This window comes from Dermatophagoides pteronyssinus, unplaced genomic scaffold (assembly GCF_027571235.1).
Source record: "Dermatophagoides pteronyssinus isolate colony J.1.1.1.1 unplaced genomic scaffold, Derpt_VIB-CSIC_2022.12 sq0008, whole genome shotgun sequence".
NCBI lineage: Eukaryota > Metazoa > Arthropoda > Arachnida > Sarcoptiformes > Pyroglyphidae > Dermatophagoides > Dermatophagoides pteronyssinus.
This window is the reverse complement of record NW_027461532.1, coordinates 102208-125861: the sequence shown is the minus strand read 5'-3', so window position 1 is coordinate 125861 and position 23654 is coordinate 102208. Positions and strand designations below refer to the sequence as shown.

The 23654-nt window shown below is 32.1% G+C and overlaps 5 protein-coding genes and 1 long non-coding RNA gene across 7 annotated transcripts; 4 read left to right on the top strand and 2 right to left on the bottom strand.

The window, feature by feature from the left end:
• The first annotated feature begins 429 nt into the window (after positions 1 to 429).
• LOC113798280 (phosphatidylserine decarboxylase proenzyme, mitochondrial-like) lies at positions 430 to 2423 on the top strand. The gene is made up of 4 exons (XM_027348794.2): positions 430 to 1021; positions 1092 to 1543; positions 1602 to 2039; positions 2107 to 2423. Exons 1-4 carry the CDS (start codon positions 727 to 729, stop codon positions 2332 to 2334), a joined length of 1413 nt encoding a protein of 470 aa, XP_027204595.2. The 5' UTR covers positions 430 to 726; the 3' UTR covers positions 2335 to 2423.
• LOC142645254 (uncharacterized) lies at positions 2349 to 3287 on the bottom strand. The gene is made up of 2 exons (XM_075821109.1): positions 2559 to 3287; positions 2349 to 2498 (listed from the first exon to the last, which is right to left on the bottom strand). Exons 1-2 carry the CDS (start codon positions 3285 to 3287, stop codon positions 2424 to 2426), a joined length of 804 nt encoding a protein of 267 aa, XP_075677224.1. The 3' UTR covers positions 2349 to 2423.
• A 444-nt stretch (positions 3288 to 3731) lies between these two features.
• LOC113798263 (irregular chiasm C-roughest protein-like) lies at positions 3732 to 18148 on the bottom strand. Of its 2 annotated transcripts, none has more exons than XM_075821108.1 (10): positions 17478 to 18148; positions 12807 to 13515; positions 11814 to 11897; positions 10782 to 11113; positions 9045 to 9873; positions 7125 to 7489; positions 6940 to 7018; positions 6574 to 6867; positions 6153 to 6502; positions 3732 to 4244 (listed from the first exon to the last, which is right to left on the bottom strand). In XM_075821108.1, exons 2-10 carry the CDS (start codon positions 13099 to 13101, stop codon positions 3879 to 3881), a joined length of 2994 nt encoding a protein of 997 aa, XP_075677223.1. In that variant the 5' UTR covers positions 13102 to 13515; positions 17478 to 18148; the 3' UTR covers positions 3732 to 3878. The 2 variants fall into 2 exon arrangements, with proteins under 2 accessions (XP_075677223.1, XP_075677222.1); XM_075821107.1 differs by having other exon boundaries at positions 6153 to 6517; positions 17478 to 18147.
• A 649-nt stretch (positions 18149 to 18797) lies between these two features.
• LOC142645255 (uncharacterized) lies at positions 18798 to 19339 on the top strand. The gene is made up of 2 exons (XR_012846406.1): positions 18798 to 19178; positions 19274 to 19339. It is a non-coding gene; the product is annotated as an uncharacterized LOC142645255 (long non-coding RNA).
• A 1898-nt stretch (positions 19340 to 21237) lies between these two features.
• LOC113798278 (mitochondrial import inner membrane translocase subunit Tim23-like) lies at positions 21238 to 22068 on the top strand. The gene has a single exon (XM_027348791.2). It carries the CDS (start codon positions 21329 to 21331, stop codon positions 22004 to 22006), a length of 678 nt encoding a protein of 225 aa, XP_027204592.2. The 5' UTR covers positions 21238 to 21328; the 3' UTR covers positions 22007 to 22068.
• LOC113798277 (alpha/beta hydrolase domain-containing protein 17B-like) lies at positions 22064 to 23434 on the top strand. The gene is made up of 2 exons (XM_027348790.2): positions 22064 to 22332; positions 22386 to 23434. Exons 1-2 carry the CDS (start codon positions 22113 to 22115, stop codon positions 23321 to 23323), a joined length of 1158 nt encoding a protein of 385 aa, XP_027204591.2. The 5' UTR covers positions 22064 to 22112; the 3' UTR covers positions 23324 to 23434.
• Positions 23435 to 23654: the final 220 nt, after the last annotated feature.

Genomic DNA, 23654 nt, shown 5'->3' with positions numbered 1-23654 from the left:
TCGCATAATTTGCATAAATTAGCAAAATTTTTAGAGATATTATTTTCAATGTGAATATAGAGAGGGTAAATAGACAATATGACGAAGGGAGGAAAAATTTGGATGTTAACATTGGAAATATGATGAGAAATAATAATAAATTTTTTTGAATGACAAATTCAATCAATCGTCAGTTATCGATTATCATTTACGATAATAATCGATGATTTGTATGGTCGCATGTATATAATTGCTTTGTTCGTGTGTAGAGGTTCAATTAGATATCACTATATTACTACTACTGCTATCGACATCCTGTAGATATTATTATATCATCAAATCCAATCAATCGATCATCATTATTTTCAATGATGATATGGCTTTGCAAATTGTCGATTGACGTCTAAGATGATTTGGGATTTTTCAATTTTCTTTTCCTATATAAACTCAATGTGAAAAACATTTAGTGTTTGGTTTTTTATTTAATTTCGACAAAAAAATTTTCTTGAATGAAACGACCAACACTTGTTGCATCAATCAATCATTCAAATAAAGAACGAGACTGTCTGTGCGTGTGTAAAGCGGAAAAGCTGCAATTTTTCCTGACTGCCAACTTTTTCAATCTCCAGTATTCTTTTCATTGATTTTAGTTTGATTTAGCAGCAAAAAAACGCCTACTATTATTACATCACCTGATTTATTTTGACTTACTTTAAAAAATTAAATTTTAGCAAAAACAAAAACAAAATGGAAATGGCTATTGAAAAATTACAAATGACACTGCCCAATAATGATGATAATGATTATGATGAAATAGAACATGATCATTTGCTCGATTTTCATCATCGCCATCATCAAACATTATCGTCATCAACCACAAGAATAATGACACCAACATCAACTAAACGTAAAACGGAAAATGTATTAAAATTTTCAACAGTTTCATTATTAATCATATTCTATACATATCGATGGTCATCACAAAACCAACAACAACGTTCATCATCAATCGATTCTTTTGCTAGACAACCATCATCTGATCGTAAGTAAAATGAAATTGATCCATTGATTGATTATTGATCTTCTTTTTCTCTCACACTCTCTTAACACAGCTAACATTGTCGAATTGAATAATTATCGTTTATGTTGTGCATTATTAATCACAACGGTAATAATATTATTAATTTTTGAAAAATTATTCGGTATTCATATTGGTGTTATCAGAACGGATTCGAATCGTCGATTATTGTCAGCAAATTCAAGTGGATTATGTTCGAATCGAAATGTCGATAGTGATGGTGGTAATAATCGATATCCAATTCGAATGTCACTCATATGGTTCGTATTACCATGGCGTTCATTATCACGATTATGGGGGTGGTTGAATCAGATTCCATTACCCGAGTTTATGCGCCGACCAATTTTTTTACTTTACGCGCGAATTTTTGGCTGTAATCTTTTGGAAATCGAGAATAAAAATCTTACAGAATTTGAAAATTTAAGTCAATTTTTTCGTCGTTCATTACTTCCTGAAATGCGTCCAATTTCGTATCAAGCTGATTTGGTAAGTTATTGAGTTGATGAACGAATGTGAGGATGAACTAACCCATAAATCTAAACAGGTCAGCCCAGCTGATGGCACTGTTGTACAATTCGCAATGGTACCGACCAATGGTGGTTACATTGGCAATGTTAAAGGAATTCGTTATTCAATTGAATCATTTCTTGGTCCAAATTCGAATTATTATCCCGAGTTCAATCGGGATTGGTCATTGCGTCAATCCGCAACAAGTAGCGGCAAACGTTTATTTGCTTTAGCAATATATTTGGCGCCAGGGGATTATCATCGTTTTCATTCACCCGCAGATTGGATTATCGAACGACGACGACATTTTTCGGGTAATCTTCTTAGTGTTCGACCATCATTTGTTGCCCAAATTTCCAATCTATTTTCAATTAATGAACGTGCCGTTTATTTTGGCCGTTGGAAGCATGGAATGTTCACAATGGCTGCTGTCGGTGCTACAAATGTTGGTTCGATAAATGTTATTCCAGATCCGGTGAGTTTAACTTGATCAATTTGCTTGCCTGATCTCATTAATCATTTGGTTAACCTATGGGGAATAGGAATTACGAACAAATCGTTTTCGAATGGAAACAACAACAACCATTGATTGTAATGAAAAATTATTTCAAAAATCAATACGACAACAAAAAGGACAACTTTTTGGTGAATTCAATCTTGGTTCAACAATTGTGTTGATATTTGAAGCACCAGAATCTTATTTTGATAAACATTCATTGGATTTTCATTCATTGATTAACCGAAAAATTCATTATGGTCAATCAATTTAGGCAGTTTTTTTAGATTTTAAAATAGAAATTATTATTATTTATTTAAATGAATTTTTGTAAATAAATTTTTTGGGTTTTTTTGAAATAAATTATTTTCCATTTGACCGGGTGATCAGAAGATTTTGCCCAACAAACACATGATTCGAATGAAGACGATTTAAAGTCTAAAAGGGAAAATTTTTTTGAAAAGAAATTTTTCCGGAAATAAAAAACGATTATGATACCTTTATCTGTGTAGGTGTTGTTTGAAATTGAGCAGCAATACTTGATAGTGTTTCATTCGAATGTTTAACTAAATAATTGATAAAATTCTTGTTTTGATGATGATGATCATTTCCATTGATCGCTGTTGATGATAATGAACCATTCGATATGATTTTCATTTCATGAAGCATTTTCTTATCATCTTGATTCGATAATTTTCTATTGATTCGATTAAACATTGAATATTGTTCGATACTATCGATATTACCATCGGGTATCATTGATTTATCATTATTTGCCATCATCATCAAAGTTTTTGTTGTCGTTGTTGATGATAATTTTGTTGATGATGATTTTGATGGTAATGGTGGCGGTTCCCGAGAATGATTATCAATTATTTGATTGTCATCATCATCATTGTCATTGTTTTTATCAATCCTTAATGGATTGTCACCATTATCAACAACAACACTTTCCTTATTGTTTTGTTGATTGCAATGATTTTGATTGCTATAAATGGTATGATTTTGATTATTATGAAACAATTTAAATTGTAACAAAAGTTTATTTAATCTAGATTTTTGTACTCGTTTTTCTCGTTGTTGTTGTTCTGCAATTGTTGACGATTCCTCCAATCGAATGAATGATCGATTATCAAACAATACAATCTGATCATCATCATCATCGTTCGATGTTGATTTGTAAGAAATGAAAAATTTAGGCAAAAATTTCTTCTCAATTCGAGACATTTGCAACAACAAAAATCAACTAGTTTTTGCCGGTTAATTTAATCAATCAACAAAATGATGACCTAATCAAAAACAACGACGAACGAAGACAACGAGATGACGATGATGGTTAAGACAATTTTCTTAAATCAAAAAACAAACCGAAAATGAAGAACAAAGAAAAAACGTTTTTTTGTTTCCAAATAGGATGATGATGACGATGCAAATCAAAAATCATTTTCACTTTTACACTTACTTCTCACATATCATTCTAATCATCATCATCATCGAATTTCTTCAATGTCATCGAATCCAAACGAACGAAACTGGAAAAATAATCTCAGATTCCCGATATCGAGAAAAAAATTGAATGAAATTAGAGCAAAAATGAAAAGCTACTTTCGATTGTTTTTTGGTTTGTAATGAAAATTTTATACATCAAAAAATTGACTTGTACATCGATTAGTGGTTAGATTCAAAAAAATGGATGATGAATACAATGTGTTAAGGAAAAAAGAAAAAACTATTTACATTTTTTGAAACATAAAAAACGAAAACGGAACAAAAAAATCCAAAATAATGATAAGATCGACTAAAAATGTAACATGTAAATCAAACATGTGTGGCAATGCTTGTTTTTGAAATGCAATTATCCAATTCTTTGGCCAAAGATGGCGTTGGTGTTGGCATCGGTGTTGATCGTAATCGGTTAGTTGCCGCTGTAACGGTGATTGGCGATTGAGAATATGGTGGATACATATCTGTCGATGTGGATGATGATACGGCGTTATGATTATCAAATCGTTGTTGTTGACAGAATTGTTGTTGTTGTGCTAGATATGGTGAATATGAATTACGATTGGAAGGCATGGATTGTAAATGACGGGTTAATGTTGAATAATTTGATGTCGATGATAATAATGGTGGTGGCATCGAAACAATTTGATGATGATCATCCGATTCGGCTGCATCGTTATTCTATATAAATATTAATAGAAAAATAAACAAACAAATCATTCAATCAATCAAATCAAATAACATTATAATTCATAATGTAAATCAATAAAATATTGATTTATTGATTTCCATTCGAAATAACTAAACTAAACGCTCACTCTAAAGATCGTTTAGTTTGATGATGAATTACATTACATAAACGTTATGTAATAAAATAAATAAACATTACCAAGTGAAAAGGTAAAATGTTTGGTTTGTATAGGAAACCAAACCAAAAAACATAATTGAGTCATTAATTTTCCTTGCAATTTATCAATCAAATCAAACATATAACAACGTTGTGGTGGAAATAGAAAACATGGAAGAAAAAATTGGTCAATCCTATCTTCTTGTAAGCCAAAGTTATTATTAGTTTTTTGGCCATTCAGAAGTTGTTTCGATTTGGGCAAACAAAAAAAAATGTAGCAAAACAGCAACATCAACACAATATCGACATTCAACAAACGAGTTAATCATCTTTCTATGTTTGCTATATGAGGATAACCTAATCTTTCGCTAATCTTGTATGGTGGTTGGATTGATGATGATTGTTGGTTACCATTTTAGCATTATTAACATTCAACAATTATATCATTTTTATCGAAATTTGAAGAATGATCCTTGTCGATAAGATGTTTGTTTGTTTGTTTTCATCGTTTCTGGCCTAAAATTGGCATCAATCTTTCCCACCATCATCATTTGTTTTGTTCTGTTCTGTCACTGGACCGACAGTAGTCCATTTTTCATCCATCATCATCATTGTATTGTATTATGGTGGATGAGAAAAAACCAATTCAATTTTCCAGATTGAAAATATTTGATCAACTTTACAGAATTGATACAGATTATTACGAATAAAGGGAAATGATATCCACATATATTGTGATTAATTATTGAAAATTATTAACTTTTTGTTGGCTATTTCGACAAATACATGATACATGTAACAGGTTAGAGTCAATGTAACATAGTTATCCGCACATCAGGTACATCAGGTGTAATGAGATTGTTGACAAGCAAGACATTAACTATTCATTCATGTAATTATCATTATTGGACAACTGCAAAAACAAAAACAATCATTTCGCATCATTAAACGATCATTTTTGATTGTTTCAATTTCAAATGGAATGTTCGAACTTTGTGTGTGCGACCTATCTGAACTGATCGTATTAATGGATCGGTTTCTTTTAAACTTTTATTTGAATTGAGATCATTTTCACAAAGACACACAGATTATGCAATGTCTTTCGATATATATCGATCTAATCATCACAAACAACAACATAGACGCAAGATACTAATTGATCAATCATCATTATGGTGGTCGTGTGATTTATCTCCATCACAATCAATAACGTTTGCCTGGAATGTGATGGTCACACACAAACATCACAGTGACTAATGGACATTCAGGTCTACTAAAAACAAAAAACGAATGAGAAAATATTCATTATCATTTTGCCTGCTCGGTTGACGTTTTTTATTTTTTATTTGATCGCTACACTTTTATTGATTGCAGATTTTTACCTTGCAGACAAATTAATTCATGTTCACCATTGAATGAATGAATGGACTATCGTTATCTATTATCGACTAATCTCTAGCCTGTCTCTAATGTCAATGATGATGATGAAAAAAACGTAGCCGAAAATGGCTAAATGATGAGATTCGAAATGTCACAAGAAATTGAAATGTCACATTTTTGCTCATTGATTGATCATATCATATCATCCATTGGGAAAATGGAAAATATTCTTGTTGTGTGGCCCTTGATGATGATGACCATTAATTGATGAATACAAATTGATACTGTCACTTTTGATTTGTCAAAAAATGATTCACTTTCCATTTGATCAAAGTCAATTAAGAAAAACAAACAAAACTTACGGATGATGCTGCTGTGTTATCGAACATTGAGTTGGCAAAAAAGGATGGTGGCGGCGATGTTGGCCGATGCTGTTGAAAATGATGATGATAATGTGGAAGATGAGAAACATCATTCGAACTAAACATTGTTTGTTGATGCGGAGAATATCGCCGCTGATGCAAACTATTAATCGTTCGACTTATAATGCCATTTGGTCCAGGCGATAAACTGCTAGCATCATGATGATTTTGTGAATCTAAATGAAACGGAAATGTTGATGATGTCGATGAACGTTTTGATGATCCTTCGGTTATTGTCGATCCAGATCGAGTTATCACTGTACCAGTTTCATTGATTGTTCCATTTTTATCTGGGAAATAATTGGCTAATGATATTTATGAAAGGACCATCAAATTTAAATACCGCACACTGTTTACTTACCGGAAGACGAATTTGTTCGGGCTGTTGTTGTTGAATTTGTTGAATAAATATTATGATGATGTGGATTTTCCGAATCCAAATTAACCATATAATGTTCTTTGCTTACATCTTTTCCTACGTCATTCATCGATTCAGTTTCCGATTGATTATGTTGTGGTTGCTTTTGGTGTTGTTGTTGTTGTTTCATAAGATTTCGATGTTTAATCGATAACAACAACAATATTGTTATCAATACCACAAACATCAATATGGCTATAGCAATAGCAACAACAATAACATAGGTGGAGAAACTTGCTACAAATCCAAGAATAAGGGAAAGAAAAAAAAATCATAAGGGAAATTAAGGGAAATGATGGTTTCGCTTACTTTTTGCTTCCAATGAAACCAGATACCAATCTGAACCATAACTATTGACAACAACGCAATTATAATAGCCAAAATCATTCTAATTTAGATTGGAAAAACAATTTGAGCAAAGAAATCAATGAATGTTGTTCATGTGGGAAAATTTTCATGAGAAAATCTAAAATGGATGATAATCTTTTCTTTACCTCAAAAGTTTGTCGAATATCAAATGATAATCGACGATAAACAGGTTGTTCCTGTATGATTTCTTCACGGATATCAATATTCGTAGGAATATTACCGGGTGATTTTGCAACAAAAATCTGTCCATTATGTATCCATGTAACGGCCAATGGTTCAGGTATCGATTCAATCAAACATTCTAAATGTCCAGGTTCACCTAATACAGCATAGAAACGATTATTCTGCAACAACGGCAACGATGATTGGTGTTGTTGTTGTTGTCGATTGTGACCAACATTATTATCATTGAATGGATATAGCAGACTATGATAGGATGATGGCAATGTTTTCGATGATAATGACGATGCTTTACGGATCTTTGGTGGACCTATGATTGATCAATGAAAGAGAAAAAACGATTAGATTTCGATCGAACGATAATAATCATCTTTAGATGATGATGATATCTTTGTTATGAGATTTCAATTTGGATATATGGATATTATTATTAAGGTGAATCACTATCACTATCCATGATAATTATCATCATCATCTCAACTCAATCACTATCATGATGATGATACCCCGAAACAACAACAACAAAAACAAAGCAATTAGCATTGATTTTCATTGATTCACTTGATGTTTTTTCTTTTCTCAGAAGCAAAATACACACGAGAAAAACTTGATCTGCCCGTTGGCAATGATGCTACCTGTGTCTCTGTCTCTGTCTGTGAATTGATCACGAACCTATGTTGCCTTCGCGCGTAATAATTAACGTTTTTTTTCTGCTGCTGCTTTCCATCGATTTTGATTATGGTTTGGTTGTATTTCGGTAGCTTATTATATAGGCGATTTCGATTTTGATTCGAAAGCAAAACGATTATTGTGAAAATAGTCAAACTAACTAACAATATGAAAATAGTAAGTTCAGTGGCTATTTTCACTCTCAAGATAATCGAATCTTAATGATCGGAACGTGAATCGAAAAAAATCGTGCAAGATTTTCTTCGATTTCGTTTACCATAATGACACTTTTGGCTTTAATTTTAAATCTTGAGTTGGGTGTTTCTTTGGGCAGTTTGGTTCGGCTAATAACTACAATGTTACCATATGGAAAAATTCATCCAAGAAAAAAGGGTCGTGCTGAAAGAACAAAAAAAGCATCATCCGTCATTCGCAAGCAACAAGCCAATAATTTACACCCTTGGTGTTGGCTGCACGAAATCATTATCATCACATAACTAAACCAAAAACCAAACCAACCAAAAGAAACATCATCATTTTGAGTAAAGTGAAAGCATCTTAACATTTTGGCTATTTTTCTGATGGCCATCAAAATCGACCACTGAATTGAATGTTACTTTTCTACAGTAGCTGTTTTCATCCTATTTTGGTTACATTGTATGTATGGTGGTAACCAACCTAAACTAACTAAACGAGAATCGCGCATCCTTGAACAGAAAATTCATTGCATTTGATTTTTATTTGATTGTCATTCCTATTTCTATTCATCTGAATGATGTTTTTTGATTTAAAATTCAAATTTTTTTAAACATAAAAAAGAGAAACGACAACACGAAGGTCGTGAGATTCTTTTATATTCCTTTTTCTTTTATTCTCTTTCAATTCCTAATCGAAAATGCACATTATATTATCAAATGATTAAATGAGCGAAAGAGATGTTTAGCCGAAAAAAATGAAAATTCCTGAATAGACATTTGATGCTACTAGATAATAATTATAGTTTTTTGCATCATTTTTGATTGTTGTCATTCAACCGTTTGGATACAGGTGTGTTACGTGGTTAATGATTATAATAATCATTATGACCATCATTCACACTGTTTTTTTTCCCAATTGACAATTTTAACCAAAAAACTAAACTATTCAGTTCCTGGTTTGCAATTCAAAAAAAAAGAATGGGTTGTGCTCAAACTTACCATTAAATCGAAGATAAATTATAGCAGAAATTTCAGAAAATCCTTTCACTGAAACACGACATAAATATTCACCGATATTTTCTTCACGAATATTACGCAATGTTAATTTTGATCCCGTGCTTATTACTGAACTTGTACCAACTTTAATCCAGGTAATTTCCGGCGAAGGATTCCCATCAGCTGGACACGATAATCGAACTGTATCACTTGGATCGCAACCATAAACATACTGCATTGCTTGGGGAAATGATGGACCATAAGCAATATTTAATTTGACGGATGATTTCCCCGAACCAATTGAATTAGTAACTTTACATTGAATTTCTGCACCATTAAACGATTTATCCACTTGATCGATAATTAATTCATTTGAATAGTCACCAATAATCGGTTCATTATTACGTAACCATTCATATTGCATTGATGTTTCACTACCGCCTGGATTACCATCTGCTTGACAACGAATGCGAATACGATCACCACTACGTCCATGTAGATTTGTGGCGCCGAAAACCGATAATGACTGTAGCGATGGCGGTGATGCGTTACCATCAACTGCAGCAGACGCAATTCGTGTTATGTCCAATTTAACTTCAGGTGCATATTTAACTTCCAACATGATGGATGCCATTGAAGAATTGTCATTGTTATTATTGGCAGCAATAGTTGGATGTATCAAACGACAATATAAACGCTTTTGATGATCATTTTTGGTTGGTTCGAATGTCCATTTTAGCATTGTATTAAATCGTTTGCCATCATTCATTGGCGTTATTTTGGTTTCGATGCCTTTTTTGACAGGGCGATTTTTCGAATTAATCCATACCAGCTATATTCAATGATAAGGACGATGACCAAAAAGAAGCAAAATTTAAATTATATTTTGCATTTGAACATTTTTTGTGATTTGTGGTCATTATCAGGATTGACAACAGGAAAAAATCATCATTATCATTCGAACACAAAAGACACACGCAAGTCGGAATTACAACTATCACATCTGCACGATCATTGATTGATTCTTCCAATGATCAATTGTTTTCTCTATCTCTTTCATGATTTTTGTATTGAAATTTGTTTTCGGTGGAAAACAAATCAATCAGTTCTTATAGCAGCTACCGTGTGTTTTTATGAGAGAGAGGGTATCGATCAATCAATCGATTGATAATGATGATAATGATCAAGACATCGATCATAGGGTAGTTTGGCCATTTTTGATTTAAATTTTAAATTGAATTAAACAAGCCTCACTGTGTGTGTGAATCACTCACTCAGGTCGATAGATCTAATAAAACAAAAGGCAGAGAGATGCCTATATACACCTTGTTTGACCACCAGCAATCAATTTGATTTGATTGTTATCAAATCTAACCAAACTAAAAATGATAATTTCGAGAAATTCCAATGTTGGACGATAATAATGATGATCATCATGGTGATGGCCACCAACCAACCAACCATCAACCATCATGATCATCATAAACATCGTCTAGTTTTTCTCCATTACTGATCAATCTGGTTTTTCGCCGTCAATTTTCTAGTTTTGTTTTCTCGAAAAATTTTCTAATTGAAAATTTGAATAACTTTTTTGTTTATCTGATCATCGTGGCTAATCACTTTTCATTTTTTTCTCCTGCTGCTGCTGTCCTAATCAATAAATGTTTTGGCTCAGTTTTTGAAAAGATGTTCAAAGATTGAATGATTTTTAATTGGAAAGTTTTCAAAACAAAAACAAACCTCAGCAGCCGGACGACCACCATTCGATTCACATGTTAATTCAATTTTGTTTCCCACTGTTGTTGATAATATTGGCACATCTTCTCGATGCTGAAGATTATTTTGTTGTTGTTGCTGAAGATGATGATGGTATGGTGATGGTATTTGTATTTGTCGATTGAAATGATTATCCATAACAATAACAGGATTATCTGGTCGTACACGTACTGTCAGCTGGGCATATTGTGAACGAATACCTGGTATATTAGTTGGTTTGTCCGATGCACCAACTTGACATTGAAATCTTGCATCATCTTCTAATGTTACTGATGATATCTTTAATGAATAATCACCTATGTGATGTGAATCAAAGAAATTATCACAAATGAACAAATTAGATCAGACCATAAACAATGATAAGATAACAATCAAAAATGTTTTCTTGAATTTTTCTTTGAATTTCGACTTGACCTGGCCAGGCAGAAAAGGAGCTGCTGCAATTTAAATTCCTCATCATTGAGCAATTAAATCGGATTACTTTTTTTGACAAAAGAATAGGATTTAATTAATGAATGTTAAGCATTCGGTATATCGATTGTCAAAAAGAGATGAACGAATGAATTTTTTTTGTTGAAAATTAAATGATCAAAAAAAAGTTTGCCGATTTCGTTTTTGTTTGTCCACCTTTATCAATATTGATTTACCTTAATCCACTAATCCAATCAACACGATTCAATCGATAATCAATCGATCGATCGACATTTTATTACAATCACATCCGCAACTTGTTGAAGTTAGTTTTCATTTCACCACCATTCAAACAAAACTAGATCACATCATTAAAGTGGATTTTTTTGATTTTTCTAAGATGTTTTTTCCCTTTGCAATCATCATCATCATTAAATGAAAAAAACTCTTGATTTTGACAAAAATCAAATTTAATTAAGCAAAATTGACTGCACACCTGACGTGTGTTTTGCACCTGTTGCTCATTGATTACATCATTGATGTGGCAGGTCGAAATTGAAATTGAAAATTTGTTTGAAAACTTACCAGTAACATCATTATGCATCATTGAATAGGTAGGAAATCCTTCCAATCGTGGATCAGCGCCCAAACCAAAATCATCTCGCGTCCCTAAAAAAAGTTGAAAAAATCATTAATTTTTTATCAAAAGTGAAAAAGGAATTTGTTTTTCAATCAAATCCGAACAGAAAAAATTATTATCCAATAAAGTGCTGGAGGATATTTCGAGCCGAGCAGAAAAACAAATGTCACCAAATATCTTAAGGTGACACCTTGATGGTGGTGGCCATATCACACATATCAAATTTATTTCTATTTTCGCATCAATAAAGCCGCCTAAAAAATGCTAAGATAAAGATGGTGATAATTTTCAAGGATGAATCCAAAAGAAATCAAAAAGCAATTTACATTTTTTTCAAAATTTCATTTTTCATTTTTCAACCAAAACCAAATCAACATTGAACTGAATTTGAAGGAGAAAATGTTTTGCTTTCGTTCTTCCATCAAATGTTGAAACAGTGGCTATTTACCTGTGGGACTGCTAGCTCAGCATGATGATAATCATCATCAGTAATTACAGGTAATATAAATTAATGCAAAAAATGTGACTTTTCTTGATTCAATTCGTGAGACCTCGTGTTGAGAAAGAGAAAGAAATTTTCTCAAACCTGGATGCCCATTCAAACTTAATCTTCGAAATCTATGTCTAAGAATAATAAAAATCTTTTTTTTGTTGGCTATTTACACCATAAATCAAATAAAGGTTGTTTTTCAATCAAAGGTTAAAATAGCTATTTTCTTATTTGAATTCTACAAATCGCTGTCGTGTGCTGTGTGTTTATCGTATTTCGGTTGCTAAAAAATCACCAACTGAGGCAATGTAATCACCAAAATAATTTTAATCCTTAGTTTAAAGCTCAACTTAAGAATGATTTGTTGTCGTCGATTCTTATGACATTATCATTAATCATGATCTTTAATGATGGTGTCTTTCATCTCTTCATAGTATCGATTACTTACATTGAACAGTACCCACTTTATTGGCAATACGACATGGTAATATTATTGATTCACCAATATCGACGGTTACGTTTTCCGGTTCAATAAGAAATCTTTGTAATTTTATTGTTGATGATGATTGTTGACATTGTGATAATTCTACCGTCATCAACATTATCACCATGATGATGGTAGCCATGATTGAAGAATCTATTGGCATCAATGGGCGTTTTAATCGTTTTCGATTCGATGACCACAAAGCACTGCTGCTAGGCATTATCATGGTGGTAGTACAATTTGAATTGATTGAGACCATAATTTGTTGATTTAGTTGATTATGATGTTTATGAATGACCACACAATCAATGAAATCGAATGATCGAGACTAGATCAAAGTAATGATGATGATTAGAGACACGGAAACGGAATAATAATATGATGATAATAACACTATGATCGATCGATGATTGATTGATTGATCGATGATCGATATTTGTTCAAATATTTGGTTTTTGTTGTTGCGGTTGTTGTAACGGAGATAATCGATTATATCGTTATTATTTACTGGTGATTAGCGTAGGCGATTATTTTTGCAGAAGAGATGAAAACATCCGAAGAATAAACGATTGGTTAATTTCAGCCTAATGTGGGCCATTCATAATGTTGATAACTGTAATCACTGGCCAATCATCATTATTGATTACTTATTTCGGGAATCTTTTTGTGAAATCTGGATATTTTACCATAACATAAAAAAAGGGAAAGTTAGAGAGAGAAATTATTTTAGAAAAAACGAAACAAAAACAAAAAAATCACACATTTGGTAAAGACATTCAAATGATGTGATGATTGATTGATTTGATTAATTTGCCACATTTGAAATGGTGACAAAAACCAAATGTTTGATTTTTTTTTTGTCAAAACAAACACCCAAAAACATAATAAAATATACAGGGTGATTTGTTTCTTGATTATTGATCAGAAAGGGGATAAATAAATAAACTTATCGTGCGTGCGAAAATTGTAATCGCAAATCTTTTTTGCGAATTAATTATCATAATGTGGCAGATAACTGATCAACATCATCATCACTGTCATTCCATCAAATAGTTAACCATTGATTGATCAAAATCTTTTGGGATTCAAATTCATATGAATGTCAGTCATACTGTCAATCACTGGCAACAAGATGATGACAACATTTCCTCTATTTAAGGGTTTGATCTGACCATTTTCAAGTTTTCAGTTTGATGATAATCGTGTGTGTTCTCTGTCTGTGGAAAATGATGTTTGTTTGATTTGATTTGATGCAAAGATCCCTCTCTTTTCTGTCGATCAGTTTCGAAAATCTAGATTTTTTGGCTAATTAAAAAAATTAAAACGGGATCAATTTGTGACCTGGAAAGATTTTTCTATTTTTCCCAAAAACATTTCCCAAACATCGGATGTTTATGTGTGTGAGAAAAAAAGGAAAATATTTTGTTTGTTTCGACTCTCAATGACGACCATGTTTGAATCGACCGATCAATGTTTGCTAAATGAATGGCGAGAATATTTTATGCAGAAACAAACATCAAACTGAAAAACTACGGTGCTTTATAGGACGATGATGATGTTTGACATGAAAAATTTGTTTGGGAGAAATAAAATTTTTTCTTCATCAAAAATCAAATAAAGTTCCAGGTTTGTCACAAAATTCAGATGGGGTGACAAATTTCGTAGTTTTTCATCAAAACAGACAGTCAACCTCCGCAAACCAAACCAAAAAAAAGAAAGATTTTATTGGATTTCTAAGAAGAAAAAACAACAAAAATCTATTTCACACCTATATCATTGATGATGACCATCATCCATTTTATCATCACCATTATTATCATCATAGGTCAAAGACATTTGACTGACTGAATGAAATGACAAAGTGGTCATTTTACAGAATTTTGGCCAAAATGTTGTTGGTGTATTGATTGGCCATTATCATCGTTGTGATACGACAAACTTGGAGAATTTACATTTGATTTTTGGCCGCCCGTTCATTTCAATGTGATTGAATTTGAATGGAAAAATGTTGAAAACCATTTAGATAACATTATCGTTTTGGCCAAAATCATCATTTCGAACCCAAAGAAATAATTAAATGAAAATCATCCACATCCAACACACAACACTAGAGATTTTCCTTGTCCGTTATCATTTCGATTGATCGAATCATCATCAATGTTAATGTTAATGGCTGCTACTTGTTGTTTGAACAAAAAAAAAGTTTTGATAAAATTAAAAATTTTTTTTAAATTTATTCAAATTTCTTATCATTTTTAAAAATAAAATTGTCCATTTTTGGATCCACAAATCAATGATATCATTCACATGATAGTGATGACATTTGACACATCATCATCATCATTTGATGTGTCAATCAAATGACATTTTTCATAATGACTACTGTATAAATGTACATCCACTCAAATCAATCCAATCAAATCAATTAATCAATCAATTAAGCCACCAAAAACATGAAAAACATGCAAATTCAATTGATTTCTTATATTCAATTTGACAATCATCATCCAAATCAGCGAATGGAATTTGTCAAAACTTGTCAAACAATCAACGAATGTAACCAGAAAAAATGGCCATAAAATTTTGAATATGAAAAAATAAAATTTTCGTTGGAAAACATTATATTAAGAGGTCAGGTTGGTCGAACTGAACCGAAAAAGGGTCAACCTTAGGATGATAAAAATTTCCGTATACAGGTAACGTAATTTGTAAAAAATAAAATTTAGAAAAAAACTCGGAAACAAAAGAATTGACGATGATGATGAGGAAGGAAAATCGGAAACTAAATTGGCCATTATTATTTGATGATATCAACCGATTTTGTTGACCGAACAACGATGGTACCCGATCTCGATTCCATTACATAATAATAATAACCGGGGCAACCAATTCGAATCATAATAACCGGAATGGATGTTTTTGTTTTTGTTCATTCGATAAACAAAAAGAAATAAAAACTAAATTTGCACGAGAAAATAACCCTCAACTCAATCATGATGATGATAAGTGACCCTTCGTTCACGAAATGAACGAATCAATCAAGCAAATCTGATTGTGATCGATCGATCGGTTAGTTTGGTTGGTTGGTTGAAAGATAAGAATTGGTTACAAATTGATGGTGTTTTGTAGCGAAATTTGTAACAAAAATAAAATTAAAATTTGTTTACTTTTTTTTCTTAAAAGCGCCCACACTATACTGATGATGATCACGACAACAACTAGGAAACCAAAAGAAAAGAATTCCGTATGTGTATCACCACAATAGAGATGATGATGATAATAATCGATTTACAGTAATCAACTTCCGATATCAAAAAGCAAACAAAACGATTGATTGATCGATCGATTGGGCTGATGCCCGGCCAATCAATCAAATGTAAATGTAATCATACAATGAATTGATAGCATCATTACATCATAACCACCACTATTTCCACAATAAACCATAACAAAACAAACAAACAACAACAGAAAAACATTAAGATGTTTAGATCATGATGATCATCATGTCATGCTTACCCTTTTCTCTCTCTTTCGCTGATAAACTCTTTTTCTTTTGATTTTTTTAATGGCCATAAAAATTGAAAAATATAACGAAAAAAGGATGTGAGAAAAAATGAAAAAAATCATCGATTAAAAGTTCTGTGTAAAATCATTCAATTCGATGATGATGGTGAATGGGTGCTTCGATTTTGAAATTAATTTTTCTGAGTTTCTCAGATTTGATAAGTCAGAATACTTTTTTCCGAAAAATTCTTTTGTTCGGGCGACAATATCGCTCATATTGAACACCAAAACAAAACACCGAGAACGAATGATATTTCCCATGATAATCATGATCAAACGATGTTGGTGTGTGGTGTGTGGCCGCCGGATGGATTTTGGCAAAAAAAATTCCGATTGCAATCAACCAAACCAAATCAAATCAATCTTGGTGGTCGACCGTTTTTTGTTTCGCTTTGAATTTGTTTCTCACCGACAAAAACTTTTTCATTCAGATTTTTCGATTGAATTTTAGAGAGCTAAAAATAAAAAGAATCGATATAATCGATATTCTCTCTTGAAGTTCAATGATCGAATCAAATTAATTCTGAATTAAGAATTTTCACACCATCATTACCATCATTATTATCAACAAATGACAATTGCTGATGATCAAAGAGCAAATTCGTGATAAAGTGATAAATTAACCACAAAAAAACAATGGTTGCTCGGTACGAATCGTGCGAAAAAACTATTTTAACAAGTGTGACACTTGTTGTTGGAAATCAATGTTCACACTTGTTGATCACCATCACCAGTGGTCATTATTAAATGTCAAACAATCCCAACTGTTTGATGGTGGTGACCAAAAAATTAGCGCCCGGATAATCAATCAAGCTTGTTGCTGGTTGACTGGCTGTTTAATAACCGAAAAAGACTTGATCTTTTGCCTGGTGGTTGGCGGCCAGTAGCTGGTGTTTGACCATATCGAATCGATTTTGCATCCAGAAAAAAATGTCATGTCTTTTGTGAATCGATTTTTTTCGTTCCTTCTCTTTAAACAATAATCATTTGGATTTTCGAATGTGCAAATTATCGATTTAAAAAAATCAAAGTCAAAAATTCTTTGATGATAATGATTATGCAACTTACATTTTTTTTGTTATATGGATTATATAATAATGATTATAGCTTGCTGGATGGATGTGTTTTTTATATTTCAAAAATGTTCATAGATAGATAAATAAGGTGACCGAATCGACCAGGTGACAGGTGAAATCACATCTTGTTGTTGATGGTCAGAGAATTATTGGTCTGTTTTATTCGTGGTTGAATCGTTAATTGATAGTTTGGTTAATAATTTACAAATTGTAATCGATAAAACTTATGATCATCATCGTTGATGGTGGTTATAAATTATCACTTGTGACACATACACAAATCAAATGGAAAAAACAAAAATCCAGTTCAATTTCGGATTTTGATGATGAGGATGAGGATTATTTGTTGCAATATTCTCAATTACCACAATATTTCTGATTCTGTTGATGATAATCAATGTCGACATTCAAACAAACAAAAACATTATCGATGAACGTACAACATGAATGATTCCGAACTTACTGAATATACTTGACCTGCAAATGGAACACGATTAACTGTCAATCATTCACTATTCACTATAAAGTATGATGATGATTATGGACAAACAAACATTTCGATTATCATTATTTCAAGTTTTCAAATTATCAAGTTTTCTTTTCGATTACGACGAAACAAACGAACTGTTCACTGAGAATGGCAGATTCCGACTGAATGAATTAGTTGTGCACGGTGTGCGCATACCATGATTCAATCGAAACATCATCATCATCATCAAGCAAGCAACAGTGTGTTTGGAGAATGTTTACATCAAACCACCACCATTGCCATTGGGATTTCAATGGAGAGAAAGAGAGAAAAAAAACTTGTAAATGCTGAATGCTGTGTGATAGTGGTGGTTCAGAAAAAAAACGACCAAGTTTTTTTTTCTGTTTCGTTTCCAAGTTGAAGCCAAGTTTTGTCTGCGAAATGCAATGGAAAGAGAGCTTGAGGCAGTCACGAGCTTAACTTTTTTTCTCTCCCCCTCCCCACACTTTTTTCTAAAAATTGAAAAATCTAGGCAAAAAAATTTTTGAAACTTCATGGGACCTTCTAAGGACCTTTGTTTTTGTAAAGTTTTGTTTGTTTGTTTTGTCATTTTAGAATGCCTGAGAAAATCATCCTCATTTATAATGATTTTATAATCATCATCTTAGCCAGAAAAAAATAAGAATCTTAAAAAAATTTTTGAACCAAAAAAAGTAAAAGGAATTTTTTTTGTTAGAAGAATGATCCTGCGGTGTTTGCGAAACAAAAAATTTTTTTCCAATTGAACAATTCGATGTATCGATGTTTTCGTTCATCACACTTTTTGATGATACCAGTGCAAAGGGCGTTTATATTATGTCATCATCAGTAATGGTTAAAAAATGAAATTCTTTTTGTGATTTGTTTTCACTATTGATTGACCTTCATCGATTGATTGACAACAAGCACCTGTTTGTGCTCAACACATTTGATTATATTGATTTCATTTTTGATGGAATTTATTGCACGCACACAGCCGATCATCAAATATTTTATTGTCATCAATAACCCGATAATTATGATGATCACTATGATCGTTTGGCTAATGGTTTAATGATGCACCATGGTGATGGACGACATTCGATAAATGTTGTTTTTTGTTTGCTGAAAAGAATTTGTCGACAACGACCACCGATCGAGATATGATGATTATCATAAAGAGATCATCATCATAATGAATTGCAGGTTATTTTTTCTGAAAAAACCATCTCTTTTAATCGATGTTTTTCTTGAAATGCTTAATTTCTGTCACTCTTTATCATCATCATTTGCATATTTAGAATGAATAAAGGGTGAAAATGATGGCCATATGATGAAAATGGCCATCATCATCATTAACACCTTCATTAATGATGATGATTGTTGTATCTTTTTGCAATCTAAAAATGGATCATTATCATTTGGTGGTGAATGGATTCATTATTATTCATCACCTGCACGACCATCATCATCAATGATCTTGATCTAATGATTCGGTAACGAAAAACCTGTCCCTAACCATACTTTTTGTGGAAAATATTTTTCTTCGTCAAGTTGTGGACATAATCAACCCAAAACCAAAATGAAAAATTCAAAAGAAACCAAAACCAAAACAAAGAGTGAAAAAACCGCTTCACTTAAATTTATTTTCATTTTTTCTGAACATATTGAAAACATCATTTACTTTGAATGGTGGTGACGAAGACGTTAATGTTGATGATTGGCAGTGTGTTTATTATGGTTGGTTGTTGAAAAAAAATTTAAACATTTTTTGCTCTTAATGAATCGAACCGAGAAAAGAGAAGATTCATTATTCGTATCAATGGAAAATAACTGCAACTTTTTAATGATAATGATCAAGAGAGAGGGAGAGAGAGTGTGTTCTGTTGCTTTTCATCATGATCATAATTGATTCCATCATTTAGTGAATGTCTATGTTTGTTGTTGTTTGATGAATTCACGATGTTAATGTTGTTGACGACACCGTTTTAAATAAATCGATTTTTTTTCTTTCAAAAAATCAAAAATTCTATTTTTACCCAAGCGACTTGGTTTGTTGAGAAAAAATCAGAATCAATTTTTTGTCTTGTTTTCCAAAGCTATTTTCGGACATGTCAAAAATGTTGTTGTTTTTTCAGCAACAACAATCATTTGTAAAAGTGTAAAGTGGAATGAACCTTGTAATTATTTTTGATAGAATCAAGATCGATTCCATTCCCCGTGTGTTTACATTCCGGGACTCTATTTTCACACAAAACCGACCAATAATACACACAACGACCCTATTGTGTTGGAACCAGAATCTCAAATTCGTCAAAAACAAAACAAAATTCAACACTCTGTGCTGTTTTTGTTGAATGTAAACAAAATGTCATGAATGTTGAATGAATGATTTTTCTTTGAAAATTAAATTGAGAAATCAACAATGACGACCATAATCAAAATCGATACATTTGTTGATTACAATACTGGTGTCTGGTTTCTTTTTTGCTGTTTTGGTTTGCTGGATCCAGGCAATAATATCGAATTATATCGATATACAAACCGCGAAAAACAACTTGCGTAGCAATATTGATCTTCGGTTTTTTTTTGGTTTTGTTTTGATTATTTGTTCAATCAAATCGAATCACTATGTAAACTATTTTCTGCTATGAATATTGCCACCAGACAGGGTCATCATCATCAATGATCATTTACAAACTGTCAAACTGTTTTGGTTTGTTACAACAACAAAAAATACAAAATTCTGGATATTCAATGTTTATGTTTTTTTCATTGGAAATGAAGAGTTTTTTGTGGGTTCGATATGGACAATGTAAATATTTAGACATTCGAATTCGAATGTTTTTCACATTCGAATGTTTGATCCATATAGGACATATATCCATTTGACCAACATTAATTACCACCAACAATTCTGGGTAAATTTTAAACAAACGAAAAACTTTCGATTGATTTCGAAAAAAGATACAAATCTAGGCTTCAACATTTTCTAATGAAAACATTTTTCGTTTGTTTGTTTATTCAATGAATTCTTTCATTGTTTTTCAAGCTAAATTCATCAATTCATTGTGTTCCAGTTTTTTTTTGCTTTCAATCTTTCAAACAAAAAAGGTTTTTATTTATGTTTCGATGATATTAGTGTGTTCTTGATTGTTTTTGGTTTAAAAAAATTTTGACATTTTGAAATTCCTATTTTTTTCGAACCCAAAGAAATTGAAAATTTTCGAATAATGATCGATGTGATGATACGTCCTTAATGAACAACGTATACACAGTGTTTGTTTATTTTTATTTTTTTGATTTCACGCGTTCGAAAACAAACTTCGAAATAGTGATATTTTCAATTTTTCACCATGGATCCTGCTAATTTATTTGACACCCATCCATCATCATCACCATCATCATTGTCTTCGCCATCGTTATTCGCTAATATAAAACCGAATCAAATAAAATCACCATTTTTGAATCAATCATCATTACCCGATCAATTAGCTGCCGAATATATTGTTCCTGATTTCGGTGGTGTTGGTGGCACATCGTCAACGATTCATAATCGTGGTCGTTTTGAATTAGCATTCTCACAAATTGGTGGTGCTGTCATGTTGGGTTCTGGTTTTGGTGGTGCAATGGGAACATATCGAGGTTTGAAAGAAATTGCCCAGCTAAAAGAATCATCATCCAAGGAATTTCTCCGCATAAAACGGACTAAATTATTAAATTACATAACCAGAAATGGTGCTCGTATGGCCAATACATTCGGTTCGATTGCCCTGACATATTCGGCTATCGGTGTTGCCGCTACTAGTTTGAATCAACATCAAAAAAATGATGATATTAATACTGCCATATCAGCTATTACAACCGGTGCATTATATGGTGGATTAATAAGCAATGTCCCAAATCAATCGCTGCCAAATGCCGACAAATGGATGTGGAAATTACGAACAAAACGTGCTGGTATTGGTTCATTAATTGGATTTATAGCTGCCGCCACCTATATCTTGTTATTTAATTCGGATAAATATTATTAAATTTTGTTAATTTTTTTTTGTTAATTTCAAAATAAAATTGTTACATTTTTTCTCGCTTTAAATGTTTGTTGTTGTTTAATTTGGTTGATTGAATTGAACGATAAAAATGGAACCAGAAAAAGTGGAAAAATTTTTCCAAATAACCTATCTGTATAAACGACGATATCCAATACGACGAACAAATCATAATGAAGAATATCGTGAACGGAAAATTTATAATTTTTGGCGTGAATTAGATGAAAAATTCTTATGGTTATGGTTGATTATACAACGAATTTATTATTCATTTTTGCGGCCATCATCCCGATCGATGGAAATAACATTCGGTAAGCGTTCTGTTTGCGTATAAATTCATTAGGTAATCGTTGCGTATGTTTAGATCGTATAATATCATTGTTTGCATTCTGCCCACCGCATGATACATATGTTTTTGATTTTGATCATCATTTATCGTCCATCGCAACCACTGCGGCAAATGAACCGAATCAACTGGATATTCAGAATTTGAAAGGAGAAATTCTATTAAGTCATTTCATTGCTAATCCTATGAATCATAAACTTCAAGAAATTTATCAAAGAAAATTCATTCGTATAGCAAAATATCTAGAATGTTTTTATGCATTTAATCGTTATGGTAATCGTGTGGCTTGTATTTTTATCCATCAAAGTCGAAAACGTTTACGTTCCGTACGTGGTACTATTGTTTATAGTCACACAAATGCTGAAGATATTGGCACAATTTTAAGTCATTTATGGAAAATGAAACGCAAATTACCTAGGTATAATATTTTTTCCTATGATTATTCCGGTTATGGTATGAGTAGTGGCCAACCTTCTGAACGTAATATTTATGCTGATATTGAAGCTGCAATCAATGAATTAATGCGTCGTAAATCATTGAATCCAGACGATTTGATTTTATTTGGTGAAAGTATCGGTTCAGTTCCTACAACTTATATGGCTGCTACACGTATGGTTGCTAGTGGTGTTATCCTTCAATCGGCATTCATGTCCGGTATTCGGATTTATTTTCCATATAATCTCACCGGCAGCGGTGGTAATGATCACAATAGTCGAACCTTGCCATTCGATCCATTTGCTAATATTGATCGATGTTCGCTGATTGAAAGTCCAACATTTGTTATACATGGCAGTGAAGATATGTTAGTCGATATCTGCCATGCTATTGCTATTTATGAACGGCTAAAAAATCCTGTCGAACCATTTTGGGCAAACGGAGCATCACATATGAATATTCATAAACATCCGGATTATTATAACCGTTTGAATCATTTTTTACATTCAATTTCACGATAACCACAAAAATCCCTAATAAAATAACTTTATTCCCCTTTCAATTTGATCATTTTAATCGGAAATTAACAAACAAACAAAAATTAATAAAAAACCAAACAATGTCGATGCGAATCGCTGCCATTCCATATGGTTGTTTTGTTTTTTGCTTTGCGTTGCTTTTTTTTAAAATTTGATTGCTGGCTGTGCGTTCTCACTTGGATAATGTTATAAAACATCCATAATCGAAAAGAATTTTCTTTTTGGGTGAAAAATGTCTAAAATTAACTTTTCATTTTAGTTCAAACATCAGTTCAGTTCGAGTGGAGTAAGAACAATAAACATAGACAACAAG